This window comes from Anser brachyrhynchus (genome assembly GCF_964034855.1).
Source record: "Anser brachyrhynchus genome assembly, chromosome: 4".
Lineage (NCBI taxonomy): Eukaryota > Metazoa > Chordata > Aves > Anseriformes > Anatidae > Anser > Anser brachyrhynchus.
In genome coordinates this window covers 75,409,078-75,428,519 of record NC_137698.1, presented here as the reverse complement: position 1 = coordinate 75,428,519, position 19,442 = coordinate 75,409,078, and the positions used below count along the sequence as shown (strand labels likewise).

General features: G+C 41.5%; 2 protein-coding genes across 7 annotated transcripts in view; one reads left to right on the top strand and one right to left on the bottom strand.

The window, feature by feature from the left end:
- Positions 1–2,856: 2,856 nt before the first annotated feature.
- On the bottom strand, positions 2,857–10,165 carry LOC308193852 (uncharacterized protein; the record flags this gene model as incomplete). The annotated part of the gene is made up of 5 exons (XM_080588917.1): positions 2,857–4,507; positions 6,669–6,779; positions 8,599–8,999; positions 9,649–9,999; positions 10,153–10,165. 3 exons carry the CDS (start codon positions 10,163–10,165, stop codon positions 8,728–8,730), a joined length of 636 nt encoding a protein of 211 aa, XP_080445043.1. The 3' UTR covers positions 2,857–4,507; positions 6,669–6,779; positions 8,599–8,727.
- The window catches only part of CTNNA2 (catenin alpha 2), a 475,915-nt gene continuing 466,267 nt past the window's right edge, over positions 9,795–19,442 (top strand). Inside the window, exon 1 of one of the 6 annotated variants that reach the window (XM_080590833.1) lies at positions 9,795–9,954. The gene's annotated coding sequence lies outside the window, so the exon portion shown is untranslated. Of the gene's footprint in view, positions 9,955–10,105; positions 10,390–19,442 lie in introns of those variants that run through there. The other 5 variants (XM_080590842.1, XM_080590843.1, XM_080590841.1 and 2 more) reach the window with 5 other exon arrangements.

Genomic DNA, 19,442 nt, shown 5'->3' with positions numbered 1-19,442 from the left:
TATTCGAATGTATTGGAATACCTAAACGTTCACTTACTAAGAAAATGTTCTTTCACAAACATACTGTTTGCATATAACGTTACAGAAAACTCTGGGTGGGAGAAGTGAGATGCATAATAACATGGTAGTATTAAAGCATATATGCTCTGGATGTTATAATTTCAGCTCAGATCTGACATCCATGCAGCTATAACTCAACTGCCTTGTAATTTACATCCTTATAATCACATGAAACTAATACAAGGTACGCCAATTAAGATCTTAACTGAACAAACGGAGGATCTTGTGGTAACAACCTTTGCTCATTCCTTCCCTTTTTACCACCGTTATTAGCATGAGGTGCTTCGTTATGGCCAGACCAGATCGTGCTGTTCCTTTGTTCCTGCAATATCTTGCCTTGTGGGCAGCAACCTGGCAGCCTCCCCGTCATCGGAGGCTCCCTGGCGTTCCTGTAATGTGACGGAGGGAGTTTCATACGGAGGCAGAGCAAAGAGCCAGTATACATCATCATCACACTTCAGCAGCACTGAAGACAGAAAGAGTTCAGGATATTTTGTCATTAACATAAATAAAAGTGGGTATAGTATATATTATTATACACTATAAAAGACACTCACAGTATGTTCGGCCACTCAACAAATAATGAAAGTATATATACACTACATTAAGGCAGCATAATTAATATTCTAAATGTCTCATGGCCTGACACCCATGTTTATTTTTTTAAAATGCTCATCTTTTGTGATTGTTTGCACGCCTTTTCCTTAAAAAAATATGTAAGCTTTTAAAAACGTGTTTACAGAGTTGAATAAATCACAGATTTTAACTACATAGGCAGCTTTTTACTGTAGGTTAAGCGTATCAGTAATGAACAGCTTGAGCACCATTCATGTGATGGCCTGTACTGACCATCTACTTTTGGAGTATCAGATGCTGAATAGTAAGCTTTTTTTTCCCTTTCCACACTTACACATTTTTTATTTGCTGTTATGATGGGTATATTTCTGACTGGGCTCCTTCATATGTGTCCATTGCTAGTGTAGCAATTACAGAAATGCTCGGTACTCACGTCCTTCCTATCACTATGTAAATTTATACCTGTTGAGTGTTTAAACAAGTTGTGGAGAAACCAGGTCAGCGTGCATAACACATCTCAGACCTGAGTGAATGACTGCAGGATGGCTTTCAGTGATAGCAGAAGGCTTCTTTGGAAATAGGAGTTCACAGAACCAATTCACCTGTATATTCCCAGGACGTGCTGCCATGTTTGAGTTAGCGAAGATAGACGTATAATAGAAAGCATCTGATGCATGCTGCTTTTTGGTGCAAAGTACAAATAGTTTAACAACAGACACACCTAAATGCATATGCCAACAATATAGCATCCTCAAGCCAAATGTCTTTTAACAGAGCCAGAGCCCTCACATAAAGCACTTGTTTTCTCATCAGCTTTATAAAAAAAAAAAAAAAAATCGTGACCAGGAGCACTTTCCCTTTTCCTTTCTATTACTCAGAGCTCTCCCAAAACACATGCATTTATACCTGCTGGCAGGAAAAAACACACTGAAGCTTTAAAATAAAAGCATAAAATAAATATATATTGCTCCTTACAAGTCAACTACAGAAAGTCCTATTACTGTTGTTGTGTGTGTGTGTGGGGGGAGTGGAGGTAAGCTAGAGTTTAAATACTTGAATATTTTGTAATAAGAATCATTTTTCATAGCACTACGTCAGAGCTCATACACAGTTATATGGGATCATCCTCCTCTTCCATTCCCAGCTGCTTAACATCTCTGAGCCATCTCTGAGGTTTGGAGAGGAAAAGACCAAGAAAGAAGTCTGCGCTGTACCCCTTCAAGCAGAATGCCTTTCAACACGTGCTGAAAAAATGCAGATAACTCCAGCTTCTGCAGTTCCTCAGCTCATCAATCTTAAATCAGCTCTTTTCTGCCTGCTTTTTCAGTATGTTACACCCTCTGACTGTGTCTCCCTTCTTCAATATGCACTCCGGTAATTTTGTTCCTTTCTTTGGGACTTCCTCTTTTCCTTGTTTGTTAGCAACTTCAGAGAACCAAAAATATGATGCTATTAATCAAACTATTTGTAATTTCTTGGCAGAATTCAAGCAAACCTTGCTGCCCTGTTGTAGTACTTGAATCACATTTTGAGTGTGTCATAAACCAACACATATGTCAGCCAGTCTTAGGAGATACAATCAACAGACATCCAAAAAAAACCCCTTTGCTTTCAAACCTAGGATTAACACATGTACACAGGACACACCTGGGTTAATTTCAGGGAGGTATATCTATAAATTTTAATTAAACACCTTTAACAGTAATTTATCTAGTTTATTGCCTCACACAAGCATACTCTATCTTTTGAAGCTCTGTCTCCAACCTGTATTTCTTACACTCTAACCTCAAAAAAACCCTAAAACCAGGAAATACCTGCTCCTTTCTATACTTTTTGAATGTGAGGACCCAATTCCCCGTTTGGTAAATCCTTTTCTGCATAGAAACTCTAGGTCAACTTCATCCTCTTGTATATGAATGGATGCAGAAAGACACATTTCCATTACTCTTGATGTAATCTCAATCAGCTCACACGTGCAGTGACTTACTGGCACCAATATTAAACGAGTTCCTTCTTTAAGATTTCATCAATAAAATCTGTAAGATAAATCTGTGCTGTTTTTATGTCTGTACCTTTAAGAGGCCACCTGTTTCTTATTTACAGAGGAGCAGACGCAATTCCCTGCTTCCATTTGGATTTCACATGGCATTGTGCTACTGGAACAAAACCTAGGACTGTTGATGTTTTCTGGCAATGATCTCTGTCTACGCCATTGACTTGAGAAACCACTAGAAACCATTTTGTCAACGTTAAATATCTTTTATTTTTCAGTCACTTGTTATACAGAGCAGTAAGGAAAGTCAGTTAAGCTAACAATACTGTATGTAATGACATCACTCGTTTATAAGACTAAAGCTATGTTTATGTGGGTTTATGATTATGCAGATGTATGTTAAAGCATTTGAAATTAGCCCTCATCTTGACTTTGATGAATATGGAAAATTAGAGCATTGAGAAAAGGCCTGGAAATTTTTCCCAAAAGGAAAGATAACTTTGTTTTGACAAGAATGACTTCATCTTGACATATTTATAATACAAAATAAAGCTAAAATAGAAATATTTGTAGGAACTGTCATAGCAACCTGTTTTGATTTAATTTGCCAAAATTCCATTATGGAAATCCACTCAGTTTTTAGAAAATGCCTCATACAATTTGCATGAAGAAATCTTTAAATGGAATGGAACCTAGTACCCTGTCATAGTAATTTCCAAAATAGGATAGCAGTAGTCTTTTTTTCCCCACCACCTACTGTTGCAAGTCCTATGATCATTATAATTTGCTAGATGTTTGTTCCATACTTTTGAACAGGTTCATTAATTTAACGAAATATCATTGTTTTCCTTCTGTTTTTAAGGGATGCTTTGTTCAACTGTCATTGAAAATGCAGAATGCTTTGAAAACGTAAATATTCCTGCAGCATCGTTCCCACTTGAGGTATGCTTTATGTAGTGCAGGTAAGGCCTTACGTAACTCTTGACCTGATCGATCAAGAGGTACAGCCATCTTGAGAAGTAATACGCTGCATAATCCAACTTGCATGTGGATAGCATTTCTGATATAGAAATCACATTTTTATTGAAATGTAGCACGCTCATTTTACACGGGGCATTCTACACACTTCTTTCGCAATTAATAGGTCCACGTGGATTTTCGGAAAGCCATCTTCCTTCTGTTTGAAACTACATCCACCTACAGACTAGAAATGAATGAGCCTGCTGACAGATAATTGCCTGTCTTCCTAAGCCTATGTGATTTATTTGCACTGGTCATGTCGAACAGGCAAACACAAAAAGGAATTCTTTATATCATTCTTTAACTGTCACTGAAAAGTGAGGACGGGGTAAAAGGGTGTGAGATACTTCAGGTTTATTTCTTATGATTTATGCATCTATTTTTAATCAGAAAAACTGAATTCCACATTGCTGTATTGCTACAGTAGATGATAATAGCAGCTTTCCTAGCTGATCTTCGTGTACTTCATGAAAAAATACCTGAACTTTTATGAAAGTCAATTAAAAAGAAATAGACTCAGTAAATTAGGTTAAAAGATCCATTAAGATGCAAGCAAATGTAAGCTTGCAACGGATTAGTCACAACCAGTAGCAGTTCTTGTCAGTGGCTTTCTCTATTTTTTTCCTCAATTTTTCTGCTCTTTTTTACTTATAGCTGCTGGTCCTGCAGAAAAATCAACTTTCTGACATTTCCAGGTTTCATCAAGGCCTGAAGGAAAAGACTAGAATCATCCATAGCCTTTTCGTTAGTGATGCAGACCACTAGCAACCTTATTAACTTTCTTCAGGCTATGTCTTAGTTATAAGTCTCTTGTGGATTTCTGCAGGTGTAAATGGAGAGATGCATCATCTTGGGCTTCTGTCAATAGAAAAATAAATAAATTAGAAACTTTACATACTTTAGGATGCGGGACATATTTTCTGTAATCATCACTGTGTCTAAAACAAATCTTGATTCTATCTCCTCGTGGCTTTGTGCCCACAAGATCGAAAATATATAAGTAATAGCATTTCTTCTGATAAAAAGCGTTTAGCAAGTAATATATCACACATATCTGTTTTAAATCTTAATTAAATACTGAGAATCTTCAAAGTAGTGCAAACCAGACTTTATAAGCAAACAAAGGTTAAAAACCATTTTTTTTTCTTGTAGAACAACAGTTCTACAGCTAGTTATCTCCAGATTACCAAGACGCAATGTTGGATATAGATATTCTTTGTCGTGTTTTGTCTACTAAAAGTCTTATAAAGACAACACGAGTTTTTATAGTAAGGCCTGAGTAAGAATCAAAATTTAGCCCAATACTTTTAAAGGACATTGCAGAGAAGGGCTATGATTCAGGAGAAGAATACCATTTTCACATGGATGAGCAAGTACCAGACTTCCATCCCACCTTATATGTAGAGACAGCACAGCAGGATGCAATGATTGAAAGAGCAGAAGGTTGAGGACAGTCATTTCCCTGAAGTGAAGCAAGTCCACTGGCTGTTTTCTTAAATGGAGGAATACTTACTGAACCACATTTGGAAGCCATGGCAGCACAGAACAACCCTTCTGTTCCTCAGACTGAAAATTGTGAAGGGAGTGATTCTTCCTCTGTGGCAGTTATTAGGGTTCAGATATTAATCTTTCTCCCTAAGCTTTTCTTTGGTAAGGAAAAGAAAGGGACTGAGCAATGCCAGAGGAACTTCAGCTAGCTCTGCAGAGGAATGAGCCAAAAATACTTCCTGCAATTTTTATCTGTGCACTTTCTGCCTAGGTCCTCTAACACCTTCTGTCCCCGCTTTTAGAAGCTCAGCCCAGCTCTCTCCTTTGGTCTCTCTCGCTCGTCCTGTTGTTCTCCCACATAGGCAAGGTACCTGAACACATTCTCTGTGTATATATGTGCTATGTTGTCCTATAGCTTACAACATAATTTATCTCTGGTGAGTTTCACTAATTGGAATCCCCAGCAAGAAAAAAAATATATTCTGGCATTGCATAGGATTCAGTCCTGGCCAGTTTTCCTGCTGCTTTGAAGCAGCGTGCAAACGTAAGAAAATAGAGCTTGTTTTGCAAGGAGCTAACAACATCAGCAGCACAAGACACGAGGTGTTTACAAACAACAGATGGGAAACAGCTAGAGGGTGGTGGTCAACGCGAAAAGCAGCGCTCTCTGCCTAAGAGCTGCTTGCTCAAGGTTTCTGTAGGAGCCAAGAGCTTCAAGGGAAGACAGGAAAAACAATTTTTCTCTTATATGTATAATTAACACATCTTACATGTAGCTTTAAGGAAGTAAAGTTGGTCATTCAAGGAGGCTTGAAGACCTGAAGAGTTACATTTTCCTGGTTCCATTTCTTTTCCTAGCGGCTACCACTGTCCAGACAGGTTACATGCATCATTTTATAAGGGAGAGATTTTATGGCATTTGAATTGTTTACAGCACATTCTCCAAACAGATGCAAGATTTCTAAATCTTTCTTTCCCTAAGCCACTTTGAAATACGAAGGGGTACTGTACCTATCACACATTGTCCTGTCGTGCAATTAAAGGATGAGAGACCTCCACAAACACAGACTCCTGCTCTGCTAACAGGTGGTATCAAATGAAGTTCAAAATAAAATATTAACAGAATTTACAGTCTATTCCTGTGGTTTTGAGAAGTAAACATTTAAAGAAAAGGCCTTACAATAGTCTCCAATGGTGGTCATAAATCTAGCGCACATTATTCCAACAGGAGCAAAGAGCAGCTTCCTTTCTTGTATTTCTTTTGAATTTTTCAAGTCAGCTTTCTGAAAGGAGCAAAGGCAGTTGCACGATCCTCTCTAGCATAAAAAAGTGCCTAGCCATACCCCTTGTGTTTTTTTTTTTTTTTCCTAAACAAACCGCACCTGCTACTTGCCTCCTGGTTACTCCAGTGGTACAAGTCAGGGTAAGTCCCTGGATGCTCTTACTGACAGATTCTTTCGAGCCAGAGAAAACAGCCAAAAGGGAAGGCAGAGGGCATGGCAGGCCAGAGACTCGTAGTGGCAGCACCCACCTTGCAGATGACTCTTCATACAGAATCCAATTTAAATGACCTGCAGGATGTGGAGGTTTTACTTCTGCTTATTGTGCAGCTCATACTAACGTGTGGCACAGCAGCATGCTGCTGCAGAGGAGAAACAAGAAATATTTGTGATCCAGTGTTCGAGCAAATGTGCCAAAAATGACATACCTACCCAAAAAGTACCTACATGTGTTTGGGGGTGGTGAATGATTTTAGTCATTCGCTCTATATTTATGTGTACTCAATCAAGTCTGAAAGGTAATGTCTCATTAATACAAGGTACTGAAATATCTCTCAGAGCTGCTGACAATCTCCCTTCAGCATAGGCAGGCAACAATCTACTTTAAAGAAACAATCTATTACTTAGTTTGTCTATAAAGATAACCGAGCCTAAAAGCAGCTTAAAGCATTCCAAGTTCCACCTGTAGCTTTCAAGTCTGCTCGAGTTGCCGAGCACTGGGGCACGTTTCACTCGAGCAAAATAATTTTTTGTCTGCCTTGCTAATCAAACTGCACAGTAATCCTGATGGTTTGATGACGTCTCTTTTCTATATGTAGCTGAGTGCTGGCAGTGGGAGATCCCATGGCAGTTGCAAGTGTTTGTTAGGAGCTGTCAGTCGGCCTCCCTTGGCTTGTAAGAGCTGCGTTCATTTACAGAGCAGCTTTGCAGCTTGCTCCAGTTTTTAGTAAACAGTGGTAACAAACTCAGTTTTCTTCCTTTTCTTAGAGGCAGTTAACAGTGATAAAAGAGGAGGGTAGTTTCAAAATGCAGTTAAGAGCCCAAAGGAAAAAAAAAAATGTTTAGAAAGTGGACGTGCCTTCTTTTCAGGACCATGACAAAAAAGTTCATACGGTTCTTCCAGATCTTCAGATTTATCACATTCTGGCAGACCTCTTAGCAACAGTCCAGCAATCCGTGCCTTCTGTCTTAAGTAAAAATAATCTGGGCTAGGTAAGTAATCTGATTTATTTCTTAAAATGGCACACTTCAAACTGAAACATGCACAGATAGTTGAACGAATCCTTTGGTTCAAATTTACAAGAAATTTGCAGCTTAGTTACTGCTGAAGGAAAAAGGTTCTAGCATTTTTCATAACCATGCTTATTTACTATTTGTGTTTCTTACATGTACACTATAGCTCATGCTCAGTTTAGTCAAATGCCTGGAGATACATTTAGCTGACGTTCAATTAGCAATGCAAGGCACTGTGATAAAGCAGTAGATAATTTACTATATTCTATTTGGCAACCTTGCTTGTTTCCATTAATATTTACAATAGGCTAGCCACTTACTGCCCCTATCCAGGAGAATTAGCAATCTAAAAGACAGAGTACAGAAATGAAGGCAAGAAACGGAAGGTCTGCAGGTGAAGTTTTCGTAACATCACATGGCTCAATTCGATATGATAGGAAAGACAGTAGCAGTACCTAGAAAAGTAGTTTTATGCAACCTGAAAGCCTCCTAAAGACAAAAAGGAAAGACCTAGCTTACAGCAACAATTCACACATCATCACCAAGGGCAGGCCAGCCTAGTATGATCTCTGTTTATACACTCAGAACTGGTTGTGTGTCAGTCTTAAATGATAGTGGGAGAAGGTTAAAGTAATTCAAAGTATTTCTGTACAATACCGACATACACTTGTTATATGGCTGTACCAAGTATGTAAGCCATAATGAATATGATCAGATTTAAATCCGTATTTCAATAAGTTCTTGCCTAAGATTTTTTTTTCCCTGCTGCAGACTCTCCCATGGACTCTGTTGTTGCGTCTTGATAAACGGAATAGAGGTTCCAGTTCAGCTCCCTTCCTCATTTATTGGAAAACTGAATGTACAGCCTGACAATACCTCTCTGAGCCTGGGGAGAAGGGAAGAAAACCCACTGGTGAATACCGCCTCTACCTGAGGGCAGACAGCTACCTGCAGAGGTTCGCTTATGGGCTGAGGCAGAGAAGTTATTTTGGCAAATCCCCTCCAAGCCTAAAACAGGCAAAAGGAGGAGAAATCCTGGAAGGCCTCATCTCGCTCCCTTCCTTGTTGCCTGTCGGTTCACGTAGAAGCCCAGGAGGCAGACGGACACCCCAAGAAGCTCAGAGGAACAAGAGCACGGCAGCGGGAGTCACGCTGCCTCAAAATGGCCAGGTCCCTCCAGGAACACCATCTCTGAGGGGATGCTCGCCACCAGGACTTGTAGGACGCCAGGCACAGTGACACCGGATCAGGACGGGGACAGCACATGTCCCCCATGTCCCACACGGGAGAAACTGAAGAGGGTGTTGCAGGGTGGCAAAACCAGCTTAAACTTGGTACAATTGGCAACACTAGTGAAGAAGGAAAGAGGAAGAAGAGCAATGCTTTGTGGAGGTGGACAAAACCTGGTATTTGGTGTGGTGAATGCAGGGCTGAGCGACACACGTGTAGCAAGAAGGCTGCATGAAAAGGTTTTTATAGTTTAGGAGAAAAGGAGAGGTGAAGTTCTTGCTGTCCATCCTGGATGTACAACGACAACCATCCTCTCCCTGCCTTTCAGAGGAACCTGGAGCGGGGCAGGACCATGTTACGCCCAAACCCCCCCAGCCCCGCTTCTCCCCCGGCTCTGCCCGGCGGCTGCCCCCCTCCACAGCTCCCAACGCCCTCCCCGGGGGGCCGAGGCCGACATTCCCCCGCCCCGACCCCACAAGATGGCCAGCCGCCCGGCCTCCCCCATCCCCTCCCGCAACCCTTTAACCGGCTTCAGAGGCCGATCCTCCCCGTTATCCCCCGGCCACCCTCCCCGTTGTCCCTCTGTCACCCTCCCCCCCCCGCCATCCTCCCCACCGCCCACCTGCGCCTCGCCCTCCCCCTGCCGGCCTCCCTCGGGCGCCTCCCTCCCCTCACACCCCCAGCCCCGTGCCTCCTCCTCCGTCCTCCTCCTCCTCCTCCTCCATCCTGCCCCCGTCCCTCCCTCCTTCCCTCACGCCGTCTCCATACCCACAGCCCCGGCGCCCCCCGAGCGGCGGAGCCCGGCGCGGCCTCCCGCCGGAGGCAGCAGCGGAGGCGCAGGCGCGCAGCCTCCACCCCGAGTGGCTGCCGCGGGGAGGCCGGCGGCGGCTCCCGGGTCCTCCCCGGAGCCGAGCGGGAGGCGGGGGCCGCGTGAGGGAGCCGAGCCGCGCACCCAGCCCGGCGGTGGCCGTCGCTGCTGGGGAGGAGGTGGAGAAGGAGGAGGTGGTGGAGGAGGAGGAGGAGGAGGAAGAGGAGGCGGCGAGAGGTTCTCCCACCCCCACCCACCGAGCTGAGGTGAGGCCAGGGCAAAGCATCCTTTCTTCCCCTCATCCCTTCCTCCTTTTCATCCTCCCCCCCCCTCCCCGAGCTCCTTTCATCCTCCTTTCCTTATCCTCTTTCCCCCTTGTATCGCCTTCCCCTCATCCTTCCTGGTCCTCCTTTCCTTTCTTCTCTCCTTAGCCACCTTTCTCCACTCCTCCCCATCCCCCAGACTCCTTCTCCCCATCCCCACGTTTCACACCCACCAGAAATAATGCTTCCTTCCTTCCTTTCTTATTCTTAACGAGCATTTTTAATTTTTGGAGAGGGAAAAGAGCCGGGGAGAGCCGCTGGCAGACAGAGATAATCCCCCCTTCTTTAAAGAACGGATTCGAATTAATGCTCGTTCGGTGCTGCGCGTATGACGGGAAGAGGGGGATTATATTTAGGGAAGAAAAGAAAGGGTCAAAGGTGTGTTGCTTTGCTTCGCCATCTATTTACCTAGCGTCACTTGGAGGTGAAATCCAGCTCCGTGTTAAGAGCAATTTGTTATTATTCTCCGTTCTTCAGGCGTCAGAGATCTCCTCCTGCCTTTTACCCTGGTGCGTCCCCATCGTGCGCGGCCACCGCCGCGCTCCTCACGCCTGAGGGTCGGCGGGGAGGGGGCGGTGGTCGCCGGCCTCCGCTCCATCCCTGCCCTCTAGGCCTGCCGAAGCCCCCGCTGGCTCCGTTGGGTGACCCGGAGCTCCTGTCGGAGGAAAGTTTGCAGGGCGTAAGGGGCGGCTTTGTCCGTCCGTGGAGCGGGGCCGGGGGGGATGGAAAAAAAGCTTGGCGGATTTTGGCGACGAGGCGGCGGTCCCTCGAAGCGTTGGGAGGCTGATGGAGTGGAAGAAGTTTTGCTTGGAGGCGGCAGTGGGGAGCAGTGAGGCTCTGTCCCTGCTGACGGACCTTGTTCGTGCTGTGGCAGTGCCCGGGGAAGTAACTTCAACGTATTTCATCCCGAGGAGTGTGTAGCGTGCACCTGCTCCTCTGTGGGGTGAAGGGCTGGATGTGCTCCCTGGTGCCGGGCCGGCAGCGCGATGCCAGCTTGCTTTTGGAGGTGTCGCTGGTGATTTTCGGCGTGGTTCGGTGGTTTCGTGCCTCCTCAGCTGTGCAGTGGTACATCTCTGTGGTAGTTAGCGTGTTTCAGGCAATTTCAGCCTTTTCAGGCTTCTGTTTGCTGAGCTAGAAGTTTGTGGTTCGTGGGGATAAACATTCGGAAGCCCCTGTTATTGTGGCAAACTACAGCAGCCGTTTGAATAGCAAAACTGTCAGCCCTAACAATGCGAACCCCTGCATGTTCTCCTCTGCCTTGGCGTGTGTTCCCTAAGAAATGTTGATTCTGTTAACTTGTCAAGATTGCAGCGACTGCGGTGTGTACCGGAGCACAAGGTGGAGAAGTAGCATCAATAGGAGCAGCCTCAGATGCTGCTGGTGCACACAACAGAGCCGGTTGGCTTTGTGGCTCTCGCAGTGCTTCTCCTTTTCTCTTTTACCTATTGTTTCCATGATTAATATTATGTATTGTAGCAAGCTCCTTGTACTCCAGGTCAAAGAGGATTCTTTCTAGAAGAGAAAAAGTACTGCCCTGGAGGGTGAACTTTTGCACTTAACTGTGTAAAGCTTTGTTTACAGACTGCTGCAGAAACCCCCTCAGCTGTGGGTAAGGTAGCTGTAATGCCATCAGTGGGCTCTGCTGGTGACAAAAGCCTCAACAGGAAAGCTCTCATGTCACTTGAGCCCTGCATGGAAATGCAGCCCTAATTTATGCAGATTTTTGAAAGCGCTTTTTTAATATTAATGCCAAACATGCATGCTACTACTGAAACGCCTTTGAAACTGAAAACCTGGAGTATTCGTAGACTGAGACTTTAAAGCCAAAGGAAGCAATTAGATCTTCTACTCTGACCTCTTGACTGTTATAGTCAATTGGATTTTATCCAGTTACTTCTGAGTGCAATAACTTGCATTTGGCTGAAACACATTTGCCAGGAAAAAATGGAATTTTGATCGGAAGACGGTAAGAGGTGGGGAACCCTCTGCTTGTTAAGTTATTTGGCTCCGGTTCCCGGTCGCTGGTTGCTGCTGTGCCTTTCTCCTCTGTGCTAAAGAACTCAAAGTATTTTCCTACCATGGATGTGTTTATCTGCTAGAATCTTGTAATCTCTCTCTTTTCTGTTTGAAAAAAAACAGACTATTTTTTTTTTTAATTTGTCATTACAAGCGTTTTCCTTACTAGTCAATTGCTGTGGCTTTTTTTTTTTTTTTTCCAAATCCACTTTTTCAACACTTTTGTGAAAATGTGAGCTGGGTGCAGCATGCCAGTGCCTTGTCTCAGGAGTGTTGTGTGAGTTTAAATATTACCTCGCTAGCATTACTCTTCTGTTTATAGATCACATTTACATATTAACCCTTTGGCTGCAGCACTGTAGTTTAGTCTCATTTTTACTGCTAACATTCACCCTCACAAACCCTTGGCAGGACTGTTTCTTTCCAGAAGGGTGTAAAGTAGAGCACGTTTCTTGGTTGTAGCTTTGTAACTTTGGATGTAGCTTTATTTAAGAGTTTTTTGCCTAGCATATGTTGAGTATACCAAACACTCCTGCCTGCTTTTTGCGACTGATTTATTTCAGTTGTGTAGCATTCTATCAATCTATAACTTGTGCATTTTTTTTTTTTTTGTCCTAAGTGATCATGTCTACTTAAAAGCAATTGAAAAAGTGTTTCATGGTAGTGGCTCCACGTTTGGGGAATTCCTTTGGGGAGTTATGTTGTAATGCATTCTTGAAAGCTATTTCTTTACGAGATGTCCCTTAAACAGGTTAAGAATTGGTTACTGGGTGCTGTTTTGTAATCAGACTACCACAGAATACCATACCAAGTGCCATAAAAGTTTATACATGCATACTGATGGTCACGTTTTTTATTATTTTGCTCAGGACTGCCATCATTCTAACCTGGCTATAGCTATAAACACTGTCTCACTTTTTTTTTTTTATAGAGCATGGTTGTAACATTAGCATTCTTTCATGCTTCTGGAATTTCCCCGGTATTTTCAGACCTATTAAAAATCTGTGTTGGTGGGGTAGACATCTCCTCAGACACTTCTGAGGGAACCTTTCTCCATGGTGACCCTTTTTGGTCTTGCTGACCAAAACCGTTGCAGAGTGATGCTGTTTTAACATTGTTCATGTAACGGACTGAAGAAGTAATTCATCATTCCCACAAGACACAAAGAAGTCATCTCATTTCCTTCCCAATGCGGAGCTACTTACTGAATGCATCTGACCTTTCTGCACTATTAGTGTAGATTGTCTTCCCTGTTCAGTAGCACACCTTTGTCAGGGCTGAGATGCCTTTTGTTCTTACAAAGCCCCCTGCTATTTTTCCCTTCTGCCAAGAAGTGTTTTCAGCCTCAGCCATCAATTTTTACATTTACTGATTCAAGAACTATCTGTGATCTCTTAAAACTCTTCTTCTTGCTATGTATGGTTTCTTCTAATAACAGCATTTAATGAAATGTGTTTTGTTGCCAAATTAGAGCAGTTATGACAATGCCTTCTAGGTATTACATGCTGTTTTGCTGTTTGAACATGTGAGTATGGGATTTTTTTTTTCTCTGTATAATGACACAGGTATACAAGTTATTGTATTTCAGGGCAAAGTAGGCTTTTGATTTTAATACAGCATGTTTCAGGACTTGGCTAAAGGAAGCTAAGCTATTTATTTATTTCCTCCATCCTTTTTTCGTAGGACATACTTTGGTATCAGATATAATAAAGTACAATAAATATGTAGTTGAAAATGTGCAGGGCATGTATGGAGGAGTAAAGAAGAGCAACGTGAACCTGAGAGTAATTACACTAGCATACTTGGCCATAACTCATTTGGGGTTCAGGTTTGTAGTAATTGTCCCCCCCAAAAAAATAATTTGGGGTAAGATGCAAGAAGAAGGTATAATAAGAACAGATTGGAGGGGACAACAGAAGTCACAAAAATGCTATATTTTAGAGGCTAGCTAAGGGCTGCTGCTTGACTAACATAAACCTGTTTGTTTATTTTGTATCAACACAGCATTTGTTATGCTTTCTTGAGGAATTCCATACACTTTAGCGTTTATCAGTTTGCCAGTAACTTTTCCAAGGGAGGGCTTCCAAAGTGTCGGGCTTCTGCAGGAAGCTGAGCTGTCGAGACTCCAGCCCCTCTGTGGGGTTCCCTTACTGATGGGTAAGAGCCACCAGCTGTATCAACTGTGCTAGGAACATGAGTGTTGTCAAACTGCTGCTGAGTCTAGAAGACCTTGAACATTGTTGGAAAATAACTGTTAATATTTTAACATAAAAGAGACAAAAGTGGTTAATGCTGCAGTAACAAATTAGTTGAAGACGTAGCAAAGGGCAGAAGCCAGGTTTTGGCATACTAAAAGAAGTGGTTAATAACTAAGTTAATCTTGTATTCCAGCTTATTGTCTTAGAGGAATTCAGAATTTTCAGAATCCAGAATATTTTCAGAATTACACGGAGTTGCTTGTGACTGTTTTTGGTTTCCTGGAGTTTGAAGCAGCAGTCCTGGATTTCTTTTTGTGTTATTATATGGGTATACTTTACTGATCTGTATCGACTGTTGTTACCAAAAAGCTTATCCATTGAATGTTTTCTAAATACATCTCAGAGAGTGCTAACAGTACTTTATTGTATTGAATCTTCAGTTGGGCAGGCTCTGCACTCTACACTCCACTTTCTGGATAAAAGCAATACATTGCTTATAAATGTAAAATGCTTATAAATGGTTTCCTATAAATTGCTTATGAATGGTTTCCTCAACATCATGCATGAGCCAAAAAGAGAGTCCTAAACTATCTGCTTCCAAATGATGGTTGTATACCAGAAGGCATTCTTGAAAGTTTTTAAATGGTAGAGTAGGTTGAAGACATGTCTGAATAACAGAAGATTTCCTGCTCTTGGAAATGAAATTTTTGAGACCATCATTTACCACTACAGAAAGTCAGGGTTTTTATGTTATGGAAAATTACCATGCTTTGGAACGGTGTTTTCCTTTGGGTTGGAACAAGCAGGTGAAGTTTAGAATTTCCAGCAAAATGTTTTTTTTTTTTTCCCCCACATGGGGAAAAGCATACCTTTCTTTGAAGTATTTAACTCTGCTAAATCAGCATTTTCTGACAGCGTTTTCTCCTTTGGAATATTTTTTGGCTAGCTACACTCCTCAGTTGCATCACCCATTGCGTTAGTGTTCTAGTACTGAGAACAGTGGAGGACCATTTTCAACACTGCCCAAGTTTACAGACTTAAGTAGTTAGAATTATTTGGTTAAGGGAAGCTGAATTCTGTAACGCAGGAAGAACAGCTCAGAGTTTTCATTTGGGAGGTAAGAAAAATAGTATTTTTTGTGGTTACACAAAAGAATTTCTGTATTCATTATATTTTAAAGCTATTTTTTAAATAATCCAATCTGTTGTTATCACCGGTGTAGTAATTACTACTTAACATTTCGCTCTGCGGTGTCCTTGTCCTTTTCTTTGAAGCTATGTATTTTCAAAACAAGACTATGTTTTGTAATGTCTAAAGGATACCAGGATGTTAGAAGACAACTTGAACGTTAAGTGGAGTGTGGATTCTGTGTCCACTTTAATAAGCAGAAAGCAGAAGTGGTTTGTGTTGAGCTAGGCTCCCAGTTGCCCAGGTGACTTCTGCAAATGGGACTTAAGCTTTTAAGTTACTTACGGCTTCTTGTAAATGGATTAATCAGTTTGTCCTTTTTTACAACTAATCAACTTTATTTTTTAACACTATTATTTACTAACAAAACCTCCCCTCTATATCTCAGCGTGTATCGAAATGGAAAGATTTTTTCCTTAAAACCACTTTCCGCACAGCAGAGGCAGCTGAAACTCTCAATTCGCTAAGTTTTACTCAAAAGAAATCGATCAGTGGGAAATACTTTATTCCTTATGTTTTAAATGGAGAAGCTTTGTCCACTGTGTGCATAGCTGAGGAAACTGTTTTGATCAGCACTCTAAATCTTTTCAAACTTCAAAAGAAACTCCAAAAATCTCCTAAAGATTGAACTTTCAAGTTAGATTATGGAATAAAAATACTACTGGTCTTGTTCTAAAATTTCAGTACAATTCAGTAGAACAATTTCTTGTTCTAAAATTTCAGTAGGTAGTGGTTTATAGTATAAAATTGGTCTTATAGTATCATAATAATAGTAGCAATAACTGTGCTTGTTCCAATGAAACCATATTGAAAAACATGAACAAAACCTCTTGAAGAGAGGCATAAAAATTATTTGCAAATTAACTTGCTTGAATAATCTGGGGCAGTCTATTGATCTGATGAGGTTTGTTTCTGTGTTTTCTGCTCCATTGGTTTGAGAAACGTTTTCTTGTTTACTGCTTGGTAAAGTACGATGTCATCTTTAGTGGTGTTCTCTAGCTTTTGAGTCAACTTAGAAATTTTTGTAAATGATAATATTGAATAAATGTGTGAATTTAAGTAAACAGAGATCAGAGTTGATGTTCTGTGTCATTAAGTGTTGGCATCCCTGCGAGGTAACTGAATGGTCTCTCTCTCTGATACAAAACATGATCGCCTGTGGTAAGTTGCCCATGGTCAATCCTTCGTGTGTTCATATCTATACCATCATATATCCCCCTCTGGATGCAATATCCCATCTGTAAGCAAGATGGGGCTAATGCATGTGGGTGAAATTTGTTTATGGCCTATGTTGTGTAATACAACAGCTGCTTATTTTGTTAGATTAAACCAAAGGATCTGTAGGAGATAATTCCTCTTGAGAGGACTAAACCTCATGCTTGAAGTTCTGGAAGCAAAAGCTGCAGTTGATTTAACGCATGCCACCATGTTTATTTTTACCAAAATAGAAAAGGATAGATAATAATGTTTTTCATTGTGTTGGAACATTTATGTAGAAGAAACATTCGTTTACACTTGATTTTGATAGAGAATTTATCAAAACTCTTCGTATATGGATTTCTAATGGTTTTAAGAGTTGAGTCTTTAGATAACAAAAGATTGTTAAGACCTTCAAGGAAAGGTATAAAATGGGTAACAACTACAGTTTTAGGTGAGAAATATCAAAACTAGAAAGGTTGCATATTTTAAGATTCCCTTTTCTGTTTGTTTACAGATAATAATCAAAACATATCTCCATATTTTAGGGCCAGCAGTGCTTGAACATAGACAAATTGAGCTTTGGAAATGCCATTTATTTTTCCTTTTTTTGACTAAGCTTGTACTATCGCTCCTTGGCATTAGCAGTCCTGTGTGAAATAATTTAGCAGTTTAGATCTGCAAGTAGGAAGACACTTTCTCCATTTGAAAAATGTAGGAAAACTGGTGAAGTTAATTCTTGCAATTAAAATCCACAGGTGATTTTTTTAAGTGGAGATAGAGTTGCAAAGAAGCAGCTATGATTTATTATCAGTTAGAAAGAAACAAATGACATTTTTTACCCAGGTTGGTGTGTGTGTGTTGGGTTTTTTATTGTATTTTTTGATTGGGGTCAAACTGAGAAAGATTCATGTATTTTTATTACAGCATATGAACTCATTTCTGGTTCTCATACAAATAGTCTTGAGTGCTTACTATAATCAAGTCAGAAATGCAAATGCAGAATTACAGCTGCTTAGTCTAATTTTAAACGTATCTATTATCTCTGTAATCTACATTTCCAGTGCTTAGATGCTAGGCAGAAATACTTCTAAGAAAAATAAATTGTCAGGAAGTCCATGAATGAAGAAGGATGAGGCTGGGGAGGGGTAGAGTAGGAACAAATAGATTCAAGCCCTTGCATTCAGGCCTGAATCCTGGGAACCTTGGGTCATTGGCCGTGTAAGGCGACTGCACACGATGCTTCCTGGGTGCTGAGGAGCAGCCAGGGCCCAAGTCCCGAGCAGGAATGTCTTCTACGCATGTTGTGTTCATGTGAAAACAGCATCAAACTGTATGTAAATACTGTCATTTCCCTGCCTGCTTTCCTCATCTTCTTAAATAACCTGGGTGTGCTTCCAAAGCCATCTTCTACAGCTTTACTTTTTGGCTTGCCTTGTTCTAAATTGGTATTTAGTAGCAACAATATTTTTGGTTATGAATTCAGCTAAGAATTGGAAAATGTAATGGGTATGTATGTTCCGTATTCACCTTCAGTGGGTAGGGAAGAAATAGCATTTTCTAATTCGTTATATTATCATGTAAATTTCCGTATTGTGACTAGAGAAACTATCTGCTCTCTTCTTGCAGAATCTTCTTGGAGCGCCAGCTGGAGGTATTGTGTGGTCCCAAGAGACCTCAAATACTACAGCATAACCTAACAAACATGACAGAGTAATATAGAAGCATACATTTAATGCAAACGTGGCTAAAAAGCCTTCAGAATTAATGTCTTCAAGTAGCTGAGAAAGCTGAGTGACTGTAGTAGCTTCGTAGACCTCTTTTTTTGCTTTTAAGTGGAAACCACTGATTGCTTGCCTTCATGTGCGCTTTAAGCTGGGTACGCATTCAGCAAGCTACAAATTTGGTGGCAGCAGAAGAAAATCATAGATGTGTGGACAGATTTAACACACGAAAACTGTTGTGGTTTGGATGCAAAAATAGCAGGCTTGCAAACAGAATGAGGTTGAGAGCTGTAATGATGGCATGAACGTAGTTTCTTTTTTGAGGCTCCGCACTCCATGTTCTCCTTAGTTCCTGCTAGTTTTAGGATGGCTCTGGCTTGACAGGCACCAAACTTGTTCCCTTTTCTCAGATGCTGCGAGAGACTGTCTTCGGGTTGACAGACCCTTTCTAACTTGGTTGCATCTTAAGGGTGGAGTCAGGTTAACTTTAAGTGTTTGATGGCTTTTGGGTTTGTGAAAATGATACTGAGATGCACTGACAAACATGAGTGTGTTCGGGTCTCCTGTCAGCTTAATGAGTTTATTTTTGATGGGTGGTTGACAGCCAGCCAAAAGAAACAAACAAAAAACATCGCATAGCCCAAGAGCAGCTTCTTGGCTGATTTTTTTTTTTTCCATAAAAAGATCAATCAGGAGGAAGGGGAAATGCTAGAGGTAACTTTCTTATTTTAATCAATTTTCCATAATGATGTAAAAATCAGGATCTCTTATTTTTGTGCTCTCTGCACTGTAAAAGTGTTGGAGATGGTGTGGGGTTCATTCTCTTGCTTTTGTGGGCTGTGATGTCCAAAGAAAGGTCTGTTGTCTCATAAGGACATTGCAGCACTTGGGATGGCTGGAGCCTTTCCTGATCAACGTTTGGGATCTAATCCACAATGGGTAAGTATTTCTTGGAACAGGATGCGAGTGAGACTGCTCCGTAAGGATTAGGATTAGCTATGCTCCCCAAAGATGTAAAATATTGGTAGTTTAACCACTTTTCTTCAGGTGTGCCTGAACTTAGTGGTCTGACTTGGGCAGTTCGAACTGGGGTGTCCGAGGTCTTGTG